General features: G+C 45.6%; 1 protein-coding gene across 1 annotated transcript in view; it reads left to right on the top strand.

Annotated features, from left to right (window-relative positions):
- Positions 1-25,488, top strand: part of GEFmeso (Guanine nucleotide exchange factor in mesoderm) — a 204,301-nt gene that overhangs the window by 14,732 nt on the left and 164,081 nt on the right. The window contains exon 7 of the mRNA XM_075700746.1: positions 16,652-16,709. Coding sequence (XP_075556861.1) covers positions 16,652-16,709 — 58 coding nt within the window. The remainder of the gene's footprint in view (positions 1-16,651; positions 16,710-25,488) is intronic.

The raw sequence follows: 25,488 nt of genomic DNA, 5'->3' as shown, positions 1-25,488 counted from the left end.
GCATTGGGCAAAGGCCTAATATGCGTTGCATAATGGTCAGTTCCTTTAAATCAACTTCGTCGCTATGCAACAGTGAAGCATATTAAGAATGGAAATGGGCCATTGTCATGGAACATAGTGCATGTCATCTCCCATCACGTACCAGTGCCGAAACGTCTTATAACTGCTGGCAGCCATTAAGAGCTGTTTCTGATGTTTTTGTAGCAGTTTGAGCTATTTTGTCACCCAGTTTGTGCACCTTTTTAATGACACTGCAAGGGAGCCTAGTTTACATTAAGAGCTGTTGACATTGCTTTAACTAGCCTTGTATTCTGACCCAGTGGCCCTAGTTGTCTAACTTTGGCTACTATGTATGTGTTCGGGGTGGTGATGTAGTTAGTCGTGGTCGTTGCATCATCGTCATTCCAGCTTAGTCATCTGATTCTCGTCATGCTTCAGTCGTCACGCCATCGTCATCACACGGTCGTCGTCATCCTCACGTTGTTTTGTCATTGTAGTCATACAGTAAAACCTCATTAATTCGGCTTTCACGGGACTGAAAGTGTTCGATTTAAACGAATGTCGAATTATCTAGGGTATCAAGAAAACGATAAAGAAATGCTTACTATGTCAACACGCTTTTATTTACTGAATGAATGGGCCACTCATGTTTCTATTTTGCACAAAGGCAGTGTGGAAGCTGTATTTCTCATCAACTCGTGGCTGATTAGCGCTCGCAGTGGCGAAGGCCTCGCGACTTCCGTCACATTACGGCCACGGTGCATGTCCTCATCTGAGACAGGCATTTTACTACCGCGTGCACATCAGTGAGCTGGCTGCTGTCCATCACGGTGTAGCTGGTGCTCCTTATCCTCGAAACCTTGTCAAAACTAAGCTACTCCTTGCTGCAACCGCTGCAAACGAAGCTGCGGCCGCTCTTGATGTGACCTTGCAGTACTGAAGGTGCATGGCCGACGCACGCATTAAGTCAAAGCGAAGCTACCGTTTGTTTCAATTGCCGACAAAACTGCGGTCGCTATCGACACGATCGTGGATGGTGACTATGCTGTCGTAAAGGCACGTGGCCGAAGTACGCACCGAGTCAAAGCAAGACTACAGTTTGCTGCAGCCGCCGCAGACGAAACTGTGACCGCAATCGACGTGATCACGTGTGGCAGCTACGCAGTCATGAAGACATGTGGCCAACATGGTGCTGTGCGTGGCAGTGAACACAAGAAAAAAGGCTTTAAAGGTACAAATAGGCACGAAGTGTTCTGGCGTTGCTCTCAATCATGTGCGATTTCCACTGTTGACTATGGCGATGTGGACTAGCGATGCGCTAATGCCATTTCTGCTCTTTTGCGTCACACATTTGCGGTGCTCCATTGCTCGCCAAGCTCCGAGAGTTGTCTGAATTAACTGATGTGCGGCCAAATAGGCCCTAATTAATGAGAGTTTCATTTCATTAGACACTGCATACTCGGGTCAGGACCAAAGGACGAGTCCGAATTATCCGATTTTCCTAACTAACGAGGGTTGAATTAACGAGATTTTACTGTATCGTTGCTGTCATACCACCTTCGTCATTCCGTCAATGTCAATCTTTCTTCATTATTGTGTTGTAGCCATACTGTCACCATTTGATTTTGATTATATCATGCCATCATCGTCACTTCAGCATTGTCATCCGTCTCGTTTCGTGCTGTCATTGTCACGCCATCGTCACCATACAGGTTTTGTGATACAGTCATAGTCACGCCATTGTAACCATACACTCATCGCATCGTCCTCATGCCGTTGTAATGCTATCGTCGTCATACAGTCGTTGCCATGCATTCGTTGTCATATTGTTGTCAGGATGCCATTGTGATCGTTCCATAGACATCATTGTAACATCGACATCGGACTCTCGTCATGCTGTCACTGTCATGCGATTGTCATCATGAAGTCGTTTCACCATCGTCATCACTTCAGTACTGTCATCGCATTGTCGTCATGCCGTCGTTGTTATACCCCTTTGTTGATCCATTGACATCATTCCTTGTACGTCATTCTATCGTTATCATGCTATCATTATTCAGTCGTGATTATGCTGCCGCTGTCATGCCATGTTGTCACTGCATCGTCGTCACACAGGCGCTATCATGCATCCCTTATCATATCATCGTCGTCATACCATCGTCGTCATACCATCGTCATAATTTAAGAGTCAACATCTACCGTAAGAACCCGCATATAATACGAACCCACATATAGTACAAGGTGAAATTTTTGGGACGCGAAGTGGAAAAGAAAGTTTTATCCGCGTATAATACGAGTTAGGAAAACTCGAAGAAAACATGTACCGTATTTATTCGCGTATAACCCGCACCAAAATGTGAAAAAACGCGTTTAAAAAGTGGGGGTGCGGGTTATCTGCGAATTTTTTCCTTGGGAGGGGGGGGGGGGGGGCTCGGCTTCACCGCAATGTGCGGCGGCCTCCCCGTGTAGTCCGCCATCCCCATCGTCATCGACGCTTGTCAAGCCGATGAAGGGCCAACGAAAGGCCAGCATTGTTGAGCCTCGCGTTAGGCGCTGTTTAGTGTACTTACCCCAGTTTGCACTGTTTGCCTGCTTTGTTTTGGCATCATGAGTGCGACTCGACGGCAGTGTTTCACAGCGAAAGAGAAGCTAAAGATTATAGCCGCTGCCGAAGAAATCGGCAACAGAGCTGCTGCAAGACAGCATGACGTCGACGAGTCGTGCATTCGTGACTGGAGGAATAAAAAAGAGAGTCTCGAAGCAACGAACCGGAACAGGCGAGCGTTTCGGGGTCCGAAGACTGGCGCGTACCCCCACCTCGAGACGCAGCTTGCGAAGTTCATTGAGGAGCAGAGAAGTCGTGGCCACGCTGTTTCGACTGAGATGGCGCAAATGGAAGCCCTGAAGTTGGCCCGGGAATTGAACATTCCACGTGAGTTTCGTGCAAGCCGTGGATGGCTTCAGCGCTTCATGCGAAGACATAGATTTTCTATGCGGCAGCGAACAACCATGTGCCAGCGGCTTCCTGAAGCCTACGAGGAAAAGTTGTTGAACTTTCAACTTTCAACGATATGTGATCGCACTTCGGAAGGAGCACAGCTATTTGCTGTCTCAGGTGGGAAATGCTGATCAAACACCTGTGTACTTTGAGATGCCGATGGACACGACCATGGAAAAAAAGGGCTCCAAATCAGTCGGCGTGCTGACCGGCGGAAATGCCAAGCTGCGCTGCACAGTCATGCTATGCGCTTTGGCTGACGGCACGAAACTGCGCCCGTATGTGATTTTCAAACGCAAGACGCTACCTAGCATTCCACTGCCCCCAGGAATCGTTGTGCGTGCGGAAGAAAATTCGTGGATGAACAGTGGCCTAGTCGGTGACTGGCTTCGAGTAATCTGGGAGCGAAGACCAGGTGCCTTGCTGGCACGCCGGTCGATGCTCGTACTAGATTCCTTCAGAGGCCACTGCACTGATGCGGTGAAGGCTCGCCTTGCCGAGACCAGCACCGACCTCGTCATAATACCTGGCGGCATGACGTCCATGCTACAGCCACTCGACGTGTGCCTGAACAAGCCGTTCAAGGCACACGTGAAGCGGCTGTATGCCCAGTGGATGGCCGACGGCATGTACGCCCTCACACCGACGGGACGCGTGCGAAGGCCTGATATTCCATTGCTGTGCCAGTGGATCGTGGATGCGTGGAAAGCGATACCGGCCGATTTGGTGCGCAAAAGCTTTAAAAAATGTGCGATCAGTAATAGTCTGGATGGTTCCGAGGATGACTACGTCTTTGAGAGTGGCGCTGAAGCCTCGGATGGCAGTAGTGAGAGCGGCGACGATTAAGAATCGGATAAGCAGTGACGTGGTGGCGGTCGTTTGAATAAATGTTCTGAAAACGAAATGATCACTGAGTGTGAGTTGCATCTTTCTAGCGCTCATTTTTTTTTTTTTTCAGGTAAACGTGCGGGTTATACGCGAGTTCTTTTTTTTTTTTTCCGCCGAGTTCAAAGTTAGGGGTGCGGGTTATACGCAGGGGCGGGTTATACGCGGGTAAATACGGTATATAAATTGCACTCCGCACTTCAATCACTGTCTTCCTCAGCTGCGCTCTCTTCAGATAGTTCCTAGTTGGACATATTTTCCCAGAGGTACTCATCCTCTGTGCCATCGAGTGCGTTCGAGATGCAGCACTTCTTGAATTCGCGACGTACAAGGTCCTCTGGTATGCTGGCCCATGCGTCCACAATCCACTTGTATAGCGTGGCTGGCGAAGCCAGTTTCAGCTGCCTGGTCGGCGTCACTGCAGGCTCACCTGAGCGCATCCAATCTGCGTAACACCACTTGACTGCGTCCTTGAATGGCTTGTTCATGCAAACATCTAAAGGCTGCAGCTGAGACGTCATCCCACCTGGGATAACGATGAGTTCAGTGCCGGATTCGCGCAACAGCTTCTTCACTGAGTCACCCAAATGACAACGAAATGCGTCCAGCATGAGGATGGACGGGAACGACAACAGTGCGCCAGGCCACCTACACAAGACGGACTTTATCAAATCGAGCACAAGATTCTCGTTCATACAGCCTTTCTCATGGCATCTCATGACCACATTTTTTGGCAGCTCCTCACCTTTAGGCACTCTCTTCCGCTTGAAGACAACATAGGGCGGGAGCTTGCGTCCGTCTGCCGTGCATGATAACACGCCAGGGACCGGACATAAACTTGTTTAGAGCAATTTTCATGCACGGTGAGGGGCGATGGCATGTGTTCAGATAAACCGGCATTTGGTCAGCATTGCCGATTTGCCCTAGCTGGAAGTTTTTGGACTTACTCGTGCAGCGAAATAATATGACACTGGAAACCCACAGGCAGCTCTTCTAATTATTCAGGCAGCTTTTGTGAAATCGAAGTTCGGCGGAGTAAGGAAAATCCAGCACGGCACATGTAGCGCTAAATCTAGTGCTTACTCGCTTTGAAGGCGGAGCTCGGTAGGCCTTTTTCTCTTGCAAGCTCCTTAGCTTTTGCCTACATAAGCTCCACGTTCACAGCTAGATGCGTGGCTCGCACACCAACTCCGGCAAGTGCGAGTTCGATTTCCGGGAGTGCCCCACTCTTCAGGCCGCGAAAGCTTCTTCGCGTTCCGCTGCACGCGAAAAGGGCTTTCTTCTGTCGACTACGTTGACGCCAAACTGCCTTCCGGCCGCACTGTTGCTGATGTCTTGTGCGGCTAAAATAACCTTTCACTTGAAAGCAGCCGAGTATGATTTTTGTGGTCCAGACATACAGTGAAACCTCGTTAAACCATAGTCGGCCGGAGCTTGGAAAAAGTACGTACTAAACAATAGTACTGCTAAACCGAAATAGCATGAGTTCGCCCACTTACCTTTCGAAAACGGAACTCAGAGAGAGTGCGATGAAAGGGGAAAAAACATACAGTATTTATTCACTTTGCACAACATAAGTGTTATTTTCGTTTGATGCCGCGGCGGCCTAGCACGACGACAGCGGCCTCAAACTTACTGAAGCTGCGTGCCAGCTTCTCAGCCAGCCCGCTCCTTTTGGCAAATACTCGCACGGCAGATTCCTCGTTGGTGTTACGTATTCTCCGTGCACGTGCGCAGTAGTGCTGCATAAGTCCCGGGGTGCCTTCTTCATTGCCGGGTGCCGGAGTTCGGAAAACTTTTGGTTTGGAATAGTTACGTTATTGCGCCCCTGTTCTCGTTGCGACGATTGCATTCATGAGGCTGACGTAGCGCGCAGCTTATGCCACTGTCAGGCCTGAATCGCCCGTGCTGTTGCTTTCTGTGTCGTCCTCATCACTGTAGCTAGTCGGCACTTCGGCAACAACAGAGGAAACTATGGCAAAAAGTCGAACCTCGTAGCCGACATCTCTTCACGGATCCATGTCGCGGGCCAGTGCCGAGTTCCTGTCACATTCGATAGCACGGACAATGTCTAATTCTTCTTCTGTGCGGAGCACCCGGCGTCTTTTTTATCCAAGCTTCGGCATGACGCGAGTCCTCGCTTGTATGACGCTACAGCACAGGCTACAGTGCCTAGAATACTGTAATGACGCCACAACGCTCTCTGGCACGGTGTCGAAATGATGTTGATGTTGATGCGGCTTCACATGCAAACGCACAGGGTGCTTGGAGGGCGTTGTACCGATCTCTGAGGCTCGTTGTTCTGCTGGGCCGCCTGATGGAGACGACGCACCGTCGCGTTTGCGCGACGAAAAAGTGGAAACGCTACATTTTAACCGATGCGTACGCAATAAACTGGTACGGTTTATGCGGATACAAAATACATTATGTTCAATGGCCGCTGAGTCGGCAAATTGACTTTACTACTTTTAAACCGAAACTACTGTTAAAGCGGGTACCGTTTAACAAGGTTTTACTGTATTGGTCTTTCAATGCAGAATAAAAAAGATGCACTTCGCTAAATGTGGTTTGCACTTGTGGTGCCAAGGTGCGCACGCAACAATAAAGAAATGATGCTGTAGTCATGCAGCAATAACGAAGCCAAGCCATTGCCACACAGCAATAACGAAACCAAAACTTCTAGCCCAAATTTCTGTTTGAAATTTTCGTTTGGATCTGCACATACTAGTACGAGGCAAAAATTTGGGACGCTAATAATAGGAAAAAAACCTCGTATTATACAAGGGTTTTTACAGTATTTCATTGTCGTCATGCCACTGTCTTTACATGCCTTTGTCGTTCGATTGATGTCATTCCTTCTCCGTCATTGCATTGTAACTGCATCGGTGCCACACAGTTGTTGTCATGTCTCCATGCTTATGGGTGACCTTAGCACGCAAGTGCCATAGCGATGTGGGACAATATGGTACTATGTGGCATGTAGCTGAAGGAACGATAGTCTCAGAAATACCGCCACACATGCTGAATAAATGTGACTTCAGTAATATGGTCTCTTGCTGCATTGCGCGATTTCCATTCACATTACTGTCAGCAGTCATCTTAAAACTAGTTCTGCCATAAATTTTAAAAGTGAGCTTTGCCACCATACAGCCATATTGTGCTGTAATGCATACAAATGTCGCAAACATGGTTTTGGTTTTGTATCTGATTGCACCACGCAGGCAGTTATTGGCCCAGTTCTCTCTGAACAGAAATAGAAAATGTGTTATAATTGGGTAAATCCTGTAATTGGACATTTTGAGGGACCGTTATTGCTTGAAAATCTTCTTGGGGAAGATCGAAAATAGGCATTTTCGACAGGAGCTTTGACATGTGTTCACTATCTCCTAAGTTCCGCTGAGACTTTCTGTTACTAAAGCGGCCGCAATTAGGGTCGCCATAGGGGTCAGGCGTGTGCATTCTGATTTGTCAATTTTGAATTATCCAGCAACTGCCAATTTTAGGATTGAAATAACGAAAGTGTGCTCCCATAGAAATGCATGGGCACCGGCAGAGACCTTCGGTCGGAATCGAATTAACTGGAGTCAAATCAGCAGAAGTCTACGCTATACATTAATCCACGTGGTAGAGAGATGAGCCCACCAGAAATGCCTGGCGCTATGCAGCGAACATCGGGCATCTGCATCGGGAAACAGCGTCCGCACAAATGCCTCGAAAGCTTCGCGTTCCCACAGCTCCGATGCAGGCTACGGATTTGTGCCATTTCTAAGTTTTTGATTCTGAAATTCTATAGAAGCAGTGCCACTCACTCGAAGATTAAGAACCAGCCCCCCTAACTGGGTGCACAGGCATAGAGTGACAACGCGAAATTGGCATGTGCATGCAGTTCTGACATTTGTGCCGTTTCAATTGACCACCAGGTCCCAATGTCCTCTTCTAAAGTGCACTTTAAGGGCTGTTAATTATAGATATGCGAATGCTCAAATATCACTGAATGGAATAGTGAGCATTTGAATAATTCGATTTGTAAATTGAATATGTACTATTTGATTTCTCTAATATTCAATTTATTCAGTGTAGAGAACCATGCAGTGACGTGTACGCCGTGGAGCCCCTCGTGCTTGATGCTTCTCAAGTGAGCATTTCACGTCGTGTTCCATACAACAGGAGCGCTGAGCACACCACAGACAGGTCGCTCTGGGTGAAGCAGTAGCAAGCTTGGTCACTACGAGCACTCTCCGATGTAGGCCTGGTGCAAGGATCACATACAGCACCCAAGCGCCACACTTTGCAGAGTGGCACCGTGTTAGCCGGAGCCGCCTCTGTCGGTTCAAGGTTCGGCCAGGTCGACAAGACCGATTGAAATGACAACAAGACGTAGACAGAGGGAATGGTGACAAAAGCAGCACGTAATTCGTAAAGTGCAAAGCATGTGCAAAGATAGAGCTGATTAGCCACTGATAGGCAAGCAGATTGTGTTGGATATGTGGCTAAGAACTTCACGTCCCTTCAACAGCCGTAAGTCTAACCCGCATGCGTTATCTATGGAACGATCACTGATGAGCCACCCATATGAACATTTTACCTCGCACCCCTGAATTTTGTCGTCAAAATTCGATTTTTTTTCTTTCCGACGTAATGGTCGCACTCCGAACTTGCAACAGCGATGTGTCGTGTGCCAAGTCTAGCTAATGATGATTGCACTTACCATTCGTCGAATGCTGTGCGAACGACTCATCAAGACATACCAAGTGGTCTGCATGCACCGAACAGATTCTTAAGCAGATGCCTCATTTCATTCCTTTCACCACTTTCCGCACTTCCATAAAAAAAAAAGAAAAAGCTACAACCAAGCTCGCCTTGGCTTTATTATTTGTAGACTTTGTAATGGTTGTGGTCAACAACAACAACAACAACGACAAAAAAGGCGTCTTTCGTTTCCTCTCGTCTGCACTTGTGGGATGCAACAAATTGTGAGCGGCAACGATAGTAGCCACATTTACACTGATACATTAGGAATGTACCCTATTCATGCGCCGATGCTTGTAACACAGCTAAAATATTCGCCCACCATTACCGGAAACGTGCCGTATTAGCAGTTCTCCTAGCTTGCCCACCAAGTGTTTCTATGTCAGTGGCAGCTAAGCACGCCCATCTCTGTTTCTGTCCACTCAAAGTGGACATGGCTACGTTATTGCCGCAAACTTGCCGATATTAATGATATTATTCATTACTAATACGGAAGAAACTGTTTCAATGCACGTAATGTACTCACGAAAAGAAAAAATAATTGCGTTTGGCTTGCTTCACTGGCCGCCATATTGTTTTCGTCTCCTGCACTGTTATAGTGGCAGCCGCCTGTTTGTTGACCTGTTGTCATTCCTCGGCAAATGCGGGATGAAAAAAAAATTGTTTTCTTGTGAAAAATTTTATCCCCGTAATGATTGCTTCCCTGAATTTGCGTCAATCTTTTTGACAAAAAAGTGTGGTCATTATGCACATAAGCACGGTAGTGGCAAGCATATGTCTGAATAGTAGATTTCAAATAAAATATTTAACCAAATTAAGAAAAAAAACACCGTGTATCAAATTGAATACAGTAAAAGCTTGTTAATTTGAATTCCGCAGGTATGCTATGGAAATTCAAATTATACAGTATTTGAACAAATAAAAGTCGGAGAAAAAAATTGCTGGGGTTAGGTGTGTATATAGTCTGATGATGTAGCGCGGGCGCGCACACGCTACGTCACATTGGCAAGAACATCTATAGTTCGACGTGCCTGATGTTGACATGGCTCTTGTTCCATGTGCGAATTCGCTGCGCCAACTCACAATGCACGGTGGGGAGAAAAAGGGTGCCCATGCGGCATCGGTGATGGGCGCAGACAACCGTTTAATGTGGCGCACGGGTTGGGGATCATCCTGCGCATGCTTCAAAAAGAGCAGCCGACAGCGCGTGCGCACGTGTCGTAGTATAGAGCGGATGACATTTTGGCTGGGGCAGCCTATGGTGTAGTATGACTGGTCGCAATCCACACATACCGAAATAATGTGCCTGGGAAAAGGAGAGGAGAACAAAGGGAACTGGCCATCGGCCCTAGTACAGCTTTTCGCCGCCAGAGTAGGACCACCGTTGTGCCATTGCTCATGCAAATGCGGACCATGGCTGTACTTGCAGCTGTTGTGTGGTTGAGTTTTCGACTGTATTTGTGTTGTTTCAAGTACAATCAAAACTTTTGTTAGCGGGAACCCTGAAGCACTTATTGCTGTGGGCAACCAGCCCATTTTATAGGCATGTGCCGTTCGCAGCTGTTGCTGTTCAATGCGCTTGCACGCAGTCTGCTGCACTGATATGAGAGGGCATGCCAGTTGAAATTCAATGCATGGGAAATTGTTCTGTCACCGTTATGTTTGCTTGTCCGAGAGTTGATTTTTGAAACAAGGGTTTGGCAGCAGCTAAGCAGAAAGCGTGAGCGCTGAGAGAGCTTCGGCACATGCTACCGTCTACTCGTGTAGCAATCTGGGAGTGCATGCACTAAATAGCACATAATGTCGTCAGACTGCTTCCAAAGAGGTATTTGATCCCACATTCTCTTCGTAAGGTTTTTGAGAACTACATTTGTTGCCACCAAAAAGAAGCCACGGCTGGCGCCAGAAAACGAGGAGCTGTACCGGGTGATTCCATCATTTAAGACCCGAAAGCAGTTAAATCTTGATGGTACAAAAACAAACAAAAACGGCGAGTTCTGCCGTACACTTCCTGCAACACTGGCCGATGTGTGCAAACAGACGCTGTTATTCAAGTTTAAAGTCGCAGTGTTGACTCTTAGCTTAGTAAATTAATAAAGGGAAAATCAAACATCCACCCACTCGTTCGAATGTCTGATTTTTTATCTTTATTAATTCTCTCCACCTTGCAGGTTTCCGCAGAACTTCTATGTCTGACTCTTAACTTGAGCCAATGGGATGTGGGTGAAAAATGCGCCCTGCTGTCAGTGCTGTCAATTACGAAATGGGAGGCTCTGCACAACCTGCATGCAGATATCACTGTGCAAATAGAGAAATTAATGTTTTCAAGGTCAATGTGTTGCGAGTCATGGCTTACATTGATTGGACCATTTCAACGGTGGAAATAAAAAGCATTTATTGCGTATGCAAAGTTCCACATGTCATTGAAGCTTACGTCACTCTCAAAGTTTCGCGTACTTTTGCGAAAGGGGGCTTTTTTGCAAAATGTTTAACTACGCCGTGCCTATCAGTAACATTGAATGTGTAGTTGCATTCGTACTACCAAATGTGAATGCAAGTTTTGCGCCGGCAGCATGGCCAGACAGACTGCATGCGGAAGACGTACCTGCAGAAGCGTGAGAAAAACACGAATGCAATCAAACACGGATGCAAACACGAATTCATTAGCTTCGTACTGTGTGCTGCCAGTCAGTGCCAGCTTCCTGTATTCTACTTACACAGCGCTGCCATGCGGCAGCTCTGAGTGTTTGCTCAGGCACTAAAAGAATAAAGGAGGCGCTGGCCGTAAATGGTTGGACTATAAACGTCCCTTTGCGCCGCCAATGCTAGCCGCAGGAACAAGAGCTGCACTCTAAAATACACTTGTGAAATGCACCACAACCTGCTGCGACATTGGTCTCTGTTGTACTCTCGCAGTTGCGCCGGCTGCACGCTGCTGAATTCCACTATACGAATAGGTGGCGTCTAAACATGTATCCCAGTGATACTTTCCTTTTGAGTAACAGCCCTGATTCTCAAAGGCTATGCTTTTTGGAACTGCGAGCGCTGATAAACGACACAGCCACCATGTTTTAGACATTACCTGGTGCCGCTCCTCAACAGAACACCTCGTAGAGAAAGAGCATATCCTCCGAGGTGTAACATGAAAAAAGCAAGGGAAAAAAAATTTTAAAAATAAATGTAGCGTCGCATCTGCGTTTTTATTTTGAAGGTCTTGAGAGAGGGAGAGAACTGACCTGCAACAGAGGCGTTTACCACGCCTGGCAAGGTGTAAATGCGTCTCTCTCTGCTCTGGCCTAAACAAAGGGCCGCAGACGGAAAGAGTAACGCTGTGTGACCTGCGTGGCGACACCAGCATCGGCAATGTGTTCCCGTGCACTAGCACTCTCCCGATATGCGATGATGTGGAGTTCAAATTATCGGTGGCAGCACGGATTTCAGTGTGAATTAGCGCGATGCGTTGCATATTGCTTTCAATACACTGCTGGACAGACTGCGGCAGCTACTTCGAATTATCCAAAATTTCGAATTAATGAGTTGTGAATTAATTAGCTTGTACTGTATCGAATATCAGAAAATGTTTCACAAAATTTAGTGTTTACAAATTTTGGGCATGAAATTACACAGCTGAGCATGCTTGGAAGTCTCCTAGTATTTGTTTGCAAGCAGCACGAATAACAGGACACAGAAAGAGGCACACGACACAGGCACTGACTTCTAACAAGTAGGTTTATTGCACAAGTGCAGAATATATAGGCAGGGAAGTAACAGCAAAAATATAAATGGCATGGAAACACGAAAAGAATGACTTGAGATTACGTGTGTGCGGAGATCGGTTAAATTTGCAGACGGACACGCAATTTCCTTGTCTAATAACTGGAAGAATGGTGAACTGATGCATGGCAAACACCTTGTGCTTTCTGGACTTTCTCCTGTTCAAGAAAGAACATGTATGCTGGAGGTATGCATCCCGCTCAGCAAAAAGCCTCTTGCCGTTTTCGTCGGCTCACTCAAGGTTAGTGAAAAGGGGAATCGCCGCCTTCCGTAATGCACTGCAAAGATCATGCACACATGAAATTGAAATAGCCTTTGAAGGCCAGGTTCAGCAGCTTTTGAGGGCTGGTTTTCCAAGCGTCCTCCTGGTACAGTTAGCAGAAGACATGTTAGCAGAAATGCACCAAAGAAAGAAGATATGGAAAACCAAGATCAATAATTCGAAGACAGCTGTCATTCGCTATGTGCACAGGGTATCGCACAGGTTGAAAAAGGCCGCGGGAAGGGCAGGTGTTTCGGTTGTTTCTTCAGCCCCGGGAAAGCTGAACACCCTATGCAGAAGGGTCAACCAAGACAACCCCCACAAAAACAAGAAGCATCAGGAGCCCTTCACCAGCTGCATCACAGGTGTCGTGTATGAAATACCCTTGAAGTGCGGGCGCTCCTACTTAGGACAAAGGGAACGCTGCCTCAATGATCACCTCCGGGAGCATGCCAACAACATAAAACAGAATTACAGCAGCAACGTTGCTCTGCATTGCAGATCATGTAAATGTATCCTGTGTTATAGAAAAGTCACTGTCATCCAAAAGCATGCTGACCAGTGCATGCATGAAATTATTGAAGCATTTGCCATCACCCGACGTGGTCTTTCATGCATAAGTTCACCATCCATCCAGTTATTAGAGAAGGAAATCGTGTATCTCCAAATTTAACCGATCTCAGTCCACGTGTAATCTGAAATCATTCTTTTCATGTTTCCATGCCATTTATGTTTTTACTGTTACTTCCCTGCCTATACAATCTGCACTCACGCATTAAACCTACTTGTTGGAAGTCAGTGCCTGTGTCATGTGCCTCTTTCTGTGTCCCGTTATTTGCGCTGCTTGCAAAATAATGTTATCATACCAACAAGCCCGGCTAGCCATTACTCCTAGTATTGCATAACAAGACTCTAGCAAGCTATCTTAATAAGATACATAGAAATCGAGACATAAGTACTGCGTTTCTTATTAAAGGGAACGCCAAATTAGTATGCCAGCACTGATTACAGCTCGGTCATATTCTGTGAAGGTCTGGAAAGTATTTTTCTTATCAATAGAATTTCTGTTCAGCAGGATCAAGTGCTCATTTTCCTACGAAACTAATGAATTAGCGACTCTCTGTTGTATTTAATACCAATACGGTCCTTAGTTTAATAGCAGGCCTGTGTATTGCAGCAGTCTTTACAGTTTTTGGTTTGTCGCCACGTATCCAACACCATATGTGTGCCTATCAGCGGCTAAGTCGCCCAATCTTTGCACTGCAAACTGTTTATGCAATATGCACTGCTTATTATGTTATTTCCTGTGTCTGGGGGTTGCATTATTTCAATCGATACTCTTGACTAGGATGAACTGTGTACTGAAAGAGGCGGCTCTGGCCAATGCGGTGCTGTTCTGCAAATTGTGATGTTCGGGTGATTTCTGTGTGGTCTCTGCATCCCGCAGACGTCAGGGAGCGCTCGTCATGTCCAAGTCCGCAGCGCGTTCAGCAGTCCTTTTGTGGCGAAAAGGATGTGAAACGTTCACTTGGGTGGTATCAAGCATGAGGAGCTCCGTGGCACACGTGACATATGGCACTGTGCGGGTCTCTGCACTGAATATATTGAATATTCGAGAAATTTAGTAGTAGATATTCAATTTGCAAATCGAATTATTTGAAGATTTACTGTTCGACTTGGTGATATTCAATATTCGCGCACCCCTAGCTACGAATGAGTACTGTTGAATCTCGCAATAAAGAAATCGGCAGGGAAAGGGAAAAAATTTGCTTTTCCGAGAATTTCGTTGTTGCGAAATGAGACACCACAGATAGGTAATGCTTTGCAGAACAAAAATTTACTGTCAAAATTTCGTTAGGCTACTTTGGCAAGCTTGTTCGAGGATTTAGAACCGCACTGCCAAAAGTACAAAGTGTACCACATGTGTCGATCAGCAATTGCTGTGGGGCAGTATTCTCGGTCAATTGTTTCCGGATGTACGATCACTTGTGTTAAATTTTCCATAACTTGGCACCGGACACAGAGCAACGGCACTCCACGCATGCAGTAGAATTTCTTAAGCGCACGCTCCTAAGCGCTGACGCGTCTGGTGCCGAGCGGGAATGTGATCATAGCTCGTATACCCAATGGCAGTTGATCGAGATTATAGCCCCCTCATGCAAGTCTACATCTGGCGCTGAATCCGCATGCAATACCTGTCGGATGACACCAAAACTATTGTTCTTGAAGCGAGGGATCTATACTCCAGGACTCAATCACGGCTCGATGGGTGGCACTCCATGCTGGGACCGCCATCTCAAGCGCCATAAACAATTCCACATTGGTGGGACACGGATTTCTTTGTTCTTGCTGCATTTTTCTCAGCGAGGTGCACATTATGCTCTGCACTAGGTGTGCAAATACCGTTGTCACATGCCAGTAGCAGCATACGTGTCACTTCAAACAGGCGATCAACAAACAATATGGCGGCCATGACATGTTTCCAGCGCACGTGATCGCTTCTGGCAATTGGTTGTTTTTGTAAACAAAAATGGCAGCGACCATGTCAGTGTAATGTGGTGGCATTTTATGCAATTTTAGTGCAAAGCAATTGCATTTGACATTTTGGGGCCTGCCAGCCTTGTGTGAGTAGGTAATATGCAGGTTTACATTGCAGCAAATTTCGTATATTTGGGATTGTAGTACAGCGACATTTCGTTGTGATGAAGTACGAAGTGCATTGAATCCTATGGACATTCGCTGAGGATAGGAAAATATTTTGTTGTGAGAGTTTTGTTGTTGTGGGATTTTGTTATCACGGGTTTTGACTGTAGTGTGTGCTGTTGCAGCAATCTTTGCAAAGCTGCATGGCTGGTAATTATCTAATTTTCTTATTAGCAGCTTTTGAATAGCACCGAAGCTGATGATACAGGCACCCGGTTGTTAGAAAATGCGAAGGCAATACCAGACTACAGCCTCGTAGTTGTCCAGCATGCTGCAGGCAGCACTTGATCTTGGAGGTTATGCCTACCTGCTGCGCTGATACTTAACATTCTGTGTTCTGCATCTTTACTAGGAAGAGTTGAAGCCAGTGTTTTTGAATTTTTGGTCAGTTGCGGTATGAGTATTGTCTATTTTTGCAAACGCTCTATTGTACTCTAAATGTAAAATTTTGAGAATGAGCTGCTTTATATCTACACTATCTGAAGTTACTCCTTTTGTACGATCTAAAAGTTAGTTTCGATTAGCCTTTAGAGGTATACATCAGGTAACTATTAATTAAAAGTAGATTATTAGATTACATTTCTGGAATATCGAATTGTATAGTGAGTGACAGCTTAGTAAGCCAGAAGAAGAATGTGAAAGTGAAACATTGGTTGGTTATTGCCATCTCTTCTGCAATGATAAATCTGCAGCGTTGGTGGCACAGAGTAGGCTGATCCCGTAGATTCTGTAGCCTTGTTTCTAAAAGTTATTTATCAGCAGTTAAATGATATTACAGTATCAGCTGCAATATTTGCACTCTAGGATAGTCTGCCTGCTTATCTGTCCTAGTGTTAACAGTGCAAAACATAGATGGGACACAAGACGAGAAGATGACACTACATGCGCCTACTTTCAACAACGTTTATATTTATTTAAATAAACGTTGAAAGTCAGCGCTTGTGGTGTCGTCTTCTCGTCTTGTGTCCCATCTACATTATGCGCTGTTAACAGGATGGAAAACTAACAAGCCCAAGCTGCTATACTGCTTATCTGTGTTGTGCCACTTTTCAGCTGAGAGACTGTCTGGTTTGATCCTTGCTCTGGGAGAAACGAGCAAGATGTCAAGGCGAAAATTGTAGAGTTTGAAAGAAGTTTGGTCAGATACTGGCGCGTCTGCTTTTGTGTGCATTTTACACCTGATAAAGATGCTGTAGCTTCATTGGTCTTGCTTGGTATGCAGTCAGTGGGTTCCAGTATTTCAGTTCGAGTTTCACATGCTTCGAATAATTTCTTTGCAGAATGGTTTCAACTCTGACAGAACTAGTTGGTAAAGCAGAGACAGCGGAGATATTCAAGGCAAGTGTTTTCATTCTCACTGTGTTACCTTTTCCTGCATTGCAAGTAAACAGTGGCTGCTTTAAGCCTATTACTTCCTTATTACGTTGCTTTGTGCAGAAAGTACTTAATTAATTATCAATACTAATCAGTCAATAATTAGCTGGGGGAGGGAAGGCGGGACATATTTTTTTGCAGTGGTCTGCTGTGCATACAAACAGGTGAATTACACTGGAAGATGTGTTAAGAGCATTTGATGAGACGTGCAGTGCTAATTACAATAAATTTCTGTACAAGTTGTGGTATCTATACTGAAGCCTTAAAGGGCCCCTGAAACACTTTTTGAGCATACTAAGAAAGCATTGCCAATCTGTACAACAGGCTGCTGCGAACATGTGAGCCAAATATTATTGCATTGCATGCAGCCGGCAATTGTCGAAACAAGTGTCAAAACCAGCAAAAAATTGCTTGCTCTCTTGATGGTACAGTGTCGCAAGCAGCTGTACCCAACAGTTTGCTGATTTTGAGATTGCGGGAACATTCCCAGTAATATATAATTGCTAATATTGAATTTAAAAATTGACAGTCCCTTTAGCATATGCTAAGAAGGATTCCTTGCTTTTTTCTTTCTTTCTTTCCCTTGGCTTCTTTCCTGTGCAGCTACCAGTGCGCTAGTGGAGACAAAAAGAGAGGCAGGTATTGATGTGATTCTTCACTTATGTTTAAAGGATTCTAAAAATTTATGTGGCATGGTATCTATGAAACAACGTCCTCTAATAGTAAGGTCATTCTATCATTAGTTGAAAAAGTGTTTCAGAGCCTCTTTAAAATAAGAGAAACAATTATAAAGTCGTACCGTATTTATTTGAATGTAATGCAAGGGTCTACTTTCCACTCATGTGGGACAAAAAAAGAAGTGAATGTAATGTGAAATGAATAGAAGAAATGATACCTTTATTCAAGGAATCATGATTCGGAAACAAGCTCTCATAACTTATTGTCTTTGTCTGAGGTGGAGACAGCTTTCCTTGGGCGGTATTCTTGGGTAATCCCTGTTGGAGAATTTCAGTTTCACGAAATTTCATCTAACTTGGCACCGAAAACATCCCTGACTACTGTTTTTTTGCACTGTCCCAAGCTTGTTACCAGTGCCAAGAGCACTATCGGTGGTATACTTAGAGGGGCTCAGTGCCAGGACAAGCAGAGTCTCGCGAAAGCAAAACTATCGCCGGTTAAGTGATAGCATGAGATCATGTCATCTTCGAGCTTGTTTGAGATTAAGTACTTCCTAAGAGGCAGCACAAGCATTTCATTCGGGGATAGTACCAGGCCACTAGGTCCCCAGAGCCCTTCCAACTGGCCTCACATTTAAAGAGGGCCTCCTGCTGGTCCTATCATCCACCGCGAATCGTTGACGCTGGGCTGCCTCCTCTGTTTCCCTCCTCTGTGGCCGTCCAAATTGCTCGTCTCTCGAGACGGGCGTCATATCGAATGTACTAAGTCAGCATAATGAAACGAATAAGCAGAGTCGAAGCGCGAGAAACCACAGGGTACTGCACCACTATAACTATAACACGAGTCAGAAATACAGTGGAAATGGCATCGATTCCAACAAAAATCAAGTTTTGACTTCAGTGAACTTGTCTATGAATTGGATCGAGACGTAAAGGTACAGGCTGCCACCATAACGCTAAATACCATGGAATTTAGGGTATGTGTTTTTAAATTGTGAATTTTGCCATTATTTGAATGTGACGCGAGGGACAAGTTCAAGCAATGAAAATAATGAAAAAAGTCATGTTACAATCGAGTAAATATGGATATTTAGCGTCACTCTACAGGCTCCCTGTTGATGCCAGACTTTCTGTAATTCCTCATCTGATTATGTCACAAAGCAAACTTTCATTCTCATAAGCCTCCTAGTGTGCTATCATGCCAGAACGAAATATGAGAGAGCGTGTGGCTTTTAGTACATGCTCTGTCATGTAACTGTGACTGCAGTGAATTGCTGCACATGCTCAGTTGCAGGTTTCATTGCTTCATGTCCTGCTGTACTGTTCTTCACTATTACCCTGCTGAACAACATTTCATGAACTTGCCATTGTACTGCTGTAAGGCTCTAGCTTCATACGAGGGGCGACCCAAAGAACGCGAACTTTTGTTTTGACGTCTCTTGAGGGCGTACTTTCATGTTCCGCCTCTATGTGTAGCAAGCTCTGTCAGTGCCTTGACAGAAGCCGTCATAGAAGCAAGCTGTTGTTCACATCGCTTTGTTTTGAAGTGGTTAAACACGACACGCTTGTGAAACAGTCATGTGCAATCATAAGGAGCAGTGTGTTAGCATCAGATTTTGTTTTCTTTTAGGAAGGAAGTCACTGATGATTATGACACTCCCTTATGTGAAATTTGAGTGCAGCTCAATACGTTAATAAAGGGTGGCAAATTAATTGGGTGGATGTCTGTCTTTTTCTCTTTATTAGTTGCTCTCTCCACCTTGCAGGCTTCCACAGAACTATTACGTCAGCTCCATATGTATTTTCATTTAGTGACGTATTGGCTGGTGCAGACAATCTGTGTCATACGGCATGTTGCTAATAGAGCGAAGTGTGGTGCGATTTCCCGCTAATCCGGAGACCATAAGAGGCACCATGTTGGCGACGTGTGGGTGTGATTCACAGCAGCCACTGCAGACACACCTCTGCTCATGCAGTGCTTTGTTTCTATATATGGTATCAGTAGACTTGCTCACCGCATGCCATCGGTGAACAGACTACGGCGTGCTACTCTGGCGCCATATTGTAGTGGTTGTCACCGCAGATCCCACCTTGCATGGCATTACGCTTTTCTTCTCATTCTTGTGCCATACCTTATTCCTCTGCTTTCCTCCTCGTGCTTTCTTCGCTATCGCCGTCTTTCATTCCCCACTGCGCCCTGCGTTGGCTCTTTCATCGTTCACTGTGCTCGTTCACTCGGTTACGAGGGACGCCGATGCTTGCTGCAGGTACAGGTGCCCATGAGGTGCGCTCTAAAACGTTCACGGAAACTCATGGTATGCTTCAAAAAGTCTTCAATGAACAAGCGTTGTGATGTACTCAAGTATTGGACAGGTAAATTCAAGGATGGCAGAATGTGCATTGAAGATGAACTTTGTTCGGGTTGCCCTTCAACCATCAGATGGACGAAAATGTTGGTTTGATTAATGAACTGATAAACCAAGATCACCGAATGATTATCGATGAGTTATCAGAGAACACAGGCATTAGTTAGAGTGCATTCCAAGGAGTTATGACTAAGGAATTGCAAATGAGGCTAATTGCAGTGAAATTTGTGCCCAGACTTCCTCACAACGTGACAGAAGCAAAGACAGTTGTCAGTGTCTGAAGACTATGAAAGTAAAATCACTGCAGACCCAGATTTTCTGTTGAAAGTGATAACAGTAGTTGGAGAGTTGGCACCACAGCTACAGCCCAGAAACCAAGCAGGCTTCAAGTTGGTGGAATCCCCACAAATCACTGTGACCCAAAAAGGCAAGACAAGTTCAGTCAAATGTCAAAACAATGCTGATTACCTTTTCTGATGTCCAGATTGTCCATCATGAGTTTGTCCAAGCTGGACAGACAGTTAATGAATAGTTCTTTACCCAGGGGTTCTAGGGTGTCTGTGAGAGGACATACGAAGGAAGTGGCCGGATCTGTAGTGGAGTGGAGAGTTGTGCCTTCATTATGACAATGTCCCTGCACACACTGCGCTGAGTGTGTGTCAGTATCTGGCCTCGCAGCGATGGACAATCATTTCCGACCCGCTTTATTCTCCAGTCTCGACACCCTGCACCCTTTGTTTTATTTCCCAGGATTAAAAAAAGCTTGAAGGGGCAGCCTTGTGACGATGTACTGGCTTTAAGGTAAAGGTATCACTGCTGCCATCTTTCGTGTAGTTCAGATTCTCCCATCAGGCGACGTCAATCAGTCATGTTTTGAAGAAGGGAAGAAAATCTGCTTCATGTCGCTTCGTCGGCTCTGGAGCAATTTGCACACTTCACAGTTTCAGTTGAACAGGATTTTACCTGATGAATACCACCACATCTTCGGCACTATGCAGGATTTCTACACGCAGCCTTCACGTGGCCCAGTTTGAAACACTTGTGACACTGTAACGGTCGTGGTGCATATGGTTGTACTGTACTGAATGCCTCACATACAGTCGAACCCGGCTATATCGAACCCGTTTACATCGAATTCTATATATCAGACAATATCTGGGCACGGTATAGTTACAATGAGTATATATAGCAAAAATTACGTTTACATCGAACAGAAATAGCAGCGACTCCCGATATATCGAATGTCGAGCGGCGGAACAGTGCCCCCAAAAGTTGGCTTTCCCTCGCGGTTGCGGGGAAACCCGATGGCGCGGCTCCATCCAACCGCTCTCCCTACCGTGACCGCGCTGCTTCGGACGAACCGTCGACGCCCCTCTGCAAAAAACGATCCTGGCCCGCTCGCAGCACTTGCTCAGATAGCCAATCAGAGGCTCTTGTGCCCTCGTCGTGCAAAATGGCGAAAGTGCGAGTTGTCTCGGTGCTTTTCTTGTCCATCATGTCGTCCATTGTGTGTGTGCCTTGTGGGCCTTCTCCCGCAGTGTGGCCATGATGAAGCGACAGAATTTGCCTTTTGTCGTGAAGCTCGAAATCGTAAATGGGGTCGAACGCAGTGAGAAGTTGGATGTGTCCCCGCAGCGTGAATGATTCCGTGGAACTCTCAGGACGATCTTGAAGAATAAGGGGGAAATTAGGGCTAAAGCGGCCAAACTCTCGCCCCGGTGCTCATGGCGTCCGACGCGTACGCACGGCCGCGTACGAGTAGTTCATCCGAAATTGCTTCAGCCGTGCCGGCTTCTGCGTGCTCAATGTTGACTGTAAATTCTGGTGAATGCGACGCAGCCGTTGCCGGTGTTGCCGAAGCTTGGAGCGAGCTGTCAGAATTTCCGGAAGCTGTTGACGAATCAACAGTGGACGAGTTTGTGAGTGCAAATGATAGTATCGCGACCACGGGAGAGCCCGAAAACGAAGACTACATCGTACCGACATCGTACCGACATCGTACTGAGCACAAGTGAAAGTGGGCACAATGAGTAAATCAATGACGTCCTTTGCCTACATCGTCCGAAGTGATTGGTGCGCTCGCACTAGTCCGGTGCTTCTGCGCGAATGCGGAAGGTTGCGGCCTCAGCTGCTCCTGACTCCTGAGACAATGTGGAGAAGTGCGTGCGTCGCAGGCAGTGAAATTGCCCAAGCAGAAAGAAATACAGGACTATTTCATGCGAAACTAAGCTAGTTTCATCAATAAAGTGATTTTATAAATGGTATGTGCTTTTATGACATCCAATTATTCAGCAGGTTTATATTGAATTATGCTCTATATCGAACTGATCGGCGTCTTTTTGCGGGTTCGACTGTACACCACTTTAATCGATGCTGGCAAAGAGTCTGACTCGAAGACCAACTTGATGCACCGAGAGCAGCCAAATCAGTGGATGTCAAGGATTCGCACTGTCAATGATTGTAGAGACCGCAGGTCTTCATCCTTGATGTCAGTGTCCAAGTCTGACACAACACCAGTGCATGTGTCCTTCCTGTACGCTAGAAATGAGCGAACAGGAATGTTGCCAAGCACTTCAATAGCTTTCGAAGCCTCCGATACTGCTTGAGAACTCACATCCACTGTCAGAATGTTCTTCCAAGCATTAATGCGGATCTCTTTCACATGTCCTGAAGCTATACAGTTGAAACATTCTGTCAGCAATTGCCTGTTCAACGAATTCATATTCATTCCTACTTTAGTTGGGTTGTAGCTAACAAATAAGACTTGTTCGCCACATCTGCTTTTATGGGTACAATCACAGCCTGTTGACATCCTGCGAAGCTTGCGCTTCAAGTGGCACGATTGGACTAGCCTGTAATCACTGTCCGAGTCCATCTCTGTTGCTGTTGAGCTGTCAGATGAGTTGGGAAGCCTATAATCCGTGATGTCACGATTTCCCAAGGGCTGGGCTACCGCCGTAGGACTCGCCTTGTCAGGAGTGCACGGGGGTTCTCCGTCCCCAATCCCGGAGGACCATAGAGTTTCATATTAGTATACCTAGAGGGAAATCTGGTGCTGCGATCGTTCAGCCATCATGAGAATGATGGGAAGTACAGGCTTCGGATTGGCAATGTGTTGACTGGCGAAGTAGTCTACAAGTATCTTTTTGGCAGTTTTGGTTTCACTCCAAGCGCAGTTGCTATAACCTGCAGTGGGACAGTGCAACGCAAAGCTCTCTGCCTTTGTTATGTTGCTCGAAGTGGCGATAGCGCGCTGAGCCAGCAGCTGGAACGATGTTTGTGTCGCGGTGTGGTGTCGAAGCCATGACGAGAAAGCGACGCCATCGTAAACATTGAAAGAACATGTTTTGAGCGTTTAGGCCTTGGTTTGTTAAGTGCGTTAGGTTGGCGCTGTAGCGTTACGTGCTTTATGAAACTTAAGAATAGGATAAAGAAGGCACTACTGATACAAGACAGTTGTACTTCTAATGGCTTGACGATCAAATTTTATTGAGGGCTTCATTATGCATTGCTCGTTTATGTGCTCATTGAAATGTGTGTTTTAGGACTTTGAGAACACAAACTTACTTGTGGTAGGAAAGGTTGCTGCTTCTTGGCTGTAGCCTAGTGTCGCAAAATGGGTAAGTGCAAAGCCACGTTGTAACGCTTCGGAAGCGGTACATCAATATAACATATGATGAAGCATACTCGTAGGAGGCCACTAGTGTCCTAGCTAGCACTGCAGCTGATGTGCTTAAAAGTACTTGACGTTCAGCAATCGTGACAGCCGACGCAGCCTTTCGAAAGAGCGAGAGAGTTCGCAAGTGCCTCTCACCTGCGAGAAAAGTCTCGCATTTACAGCGAGCAGGCATCGTAGCAAACGACACTTTCAGCATTCCGCTCAAGGGCGCAACACTTACTCACAATACAACATTTTTATTTCCATAAATAATTTATGAGTATTTTTATATAAGTACATGCGCGGTTGTTATAGCTGTTGGAAAAATAAATAAATAATTATTCTCTGGTGTAAATCGGGAACAGAATCGCACAAGAATGCATACCCTGATGTGTCCTGGTGATAAACCATAGTAAACCGTGCTTCCATCTCAAAGTCATACAAAGTTTATGTAGCGTGTTGTACATTATATAACACACTGCAGAAATAAAATTAGATTTTACGCGATAATTTTTGAGTATAGCTTTGTTTACTGCGCCGCAAGCAAACACAACTAGTCTAAAGGCCGTAGTCACTCCGAAGCCTGTACTTCCCATCATTCCCATGTAGGTTTAGGCAATGCTCATAAGAACCCCCGTAGACACTAGCGCCACATTTCCCTCTAGGGTATTTATTTAGAAACTCTATGCGGAGGACGATGTCTTCGGTGAAGCTCCTGATAGTTAGAAGTTGCACAACTTCAAAGAACCACAGAACAAGAATGTTCGTTCCACACTTCATCTTTTGCCAATGACAAGCTTTCTCAAGGAAGTCACTGCACAAACAAACTGCCATTTTTTCTTTTTATTTAGTCGCTCTGTTGTAGAGTTCTTTTTTACTCTATACTAACATCTCTCCTTAGTCTTTTACCCTCGCCCCTCCTCCGCTGTTCAGGTGTCAGGAGACTGTGCTAGATAGCTACTGCGGTCAATAGCAATTTTCTTCCCTTCTTTTTCCTTTATTTATCTATCTGTTTATAGGCACAAAGCTCTGTTTATCATTTCAATCCTAAAACCTTTGTTTAGCGGGCCTGTACTTTAGAGAATGCTGAAAAAAAAAAGTAGATGCTAGGAAGAAAAAGAAACAAAGCTAGTTGGCGATCAACATCGCTTCTGTCCATTTCAGTCTCAATCTTTCTGTATTATTACAGCTAGTGTTGTGTTACGCTGGGGCAGTAAGCACTGCAGTCAGCAGGCCATCTACTGAGATGGTTTTCGGAGCAGCAGCCCGCACTCACTTGACAGCCACATCAAAAAGCAGCAGTGACGAACCACTCACCACCATCAATGAGTGGCATAGACCATTTTACACATAGAAAGCTTCAACCGAGCCACTGTTGAAAGCAGCAGCCGTGCAAAGGGCACCATGCGCAGCAACAAAATGACAATGGTGCTTGGCACAACTCATCCTGAAAAGAAGGGAGGCGGGAGGCATTTTTCTCAACTACAGCAGATCTCCTGTTGTAACATCGCAACAGCCACCCACCAGAGCTTGCTGCAATGCTGCATGTTGCTAAAAAACGCCTGTGAGATTTATTATTTATTGGAAATTTTTTGTTTCAAGCACTGCTTAGTACTCATGAGTGTTAGTAATTACAAGACGTTGTATGACTCTACTAATGTGCAGCACTCGCTGTGAATTAGCATGTACATGAAGAAAGGATTGCAGAAGATTACGCATTTGGGCTGGTTGGTTCATGATTACAAGCAGTAAAAACAGCGCTAAACAACAGGACAAGGAGAGGGACACAGACAACGGCGTGATTATTATTTCAGTCAGCATATATTTACTCCGCCGCTATCTCAAGGCACAGAATCAACAGAATTCAGCATGCGCAGGGGAGAAAAGTGCAATTAATGCGATAGGAAGGCAATCTCCTTTGTTTGGAAGGAGAGAAATAGAGGGAAGGCTTACACATGCTTCGCCGCTAACATGAATGTGGAAAGCTTCGGAAATGAAACGTGCACATTCATCGCGGTATTTTTGAAAATGTAATGTAATTT

This window comes from Dermacentor variabilis, chromosome 7 (genome assembly GCF_050947875.1).
Source record: "Dermacentor variabilis isolate Ectoservices chromosome 7, ASM5094787v1, whole genome shotgun sequence".
NCBI lineage: Eukaryota > Metazoa > Arthropoda > Arachnida > Ixodida > Ixodidae > Dermacentor > Dermacentor variabilis.
This window is presented reverse-complemented; position numbering and strand designations above follow the sequence as displayed.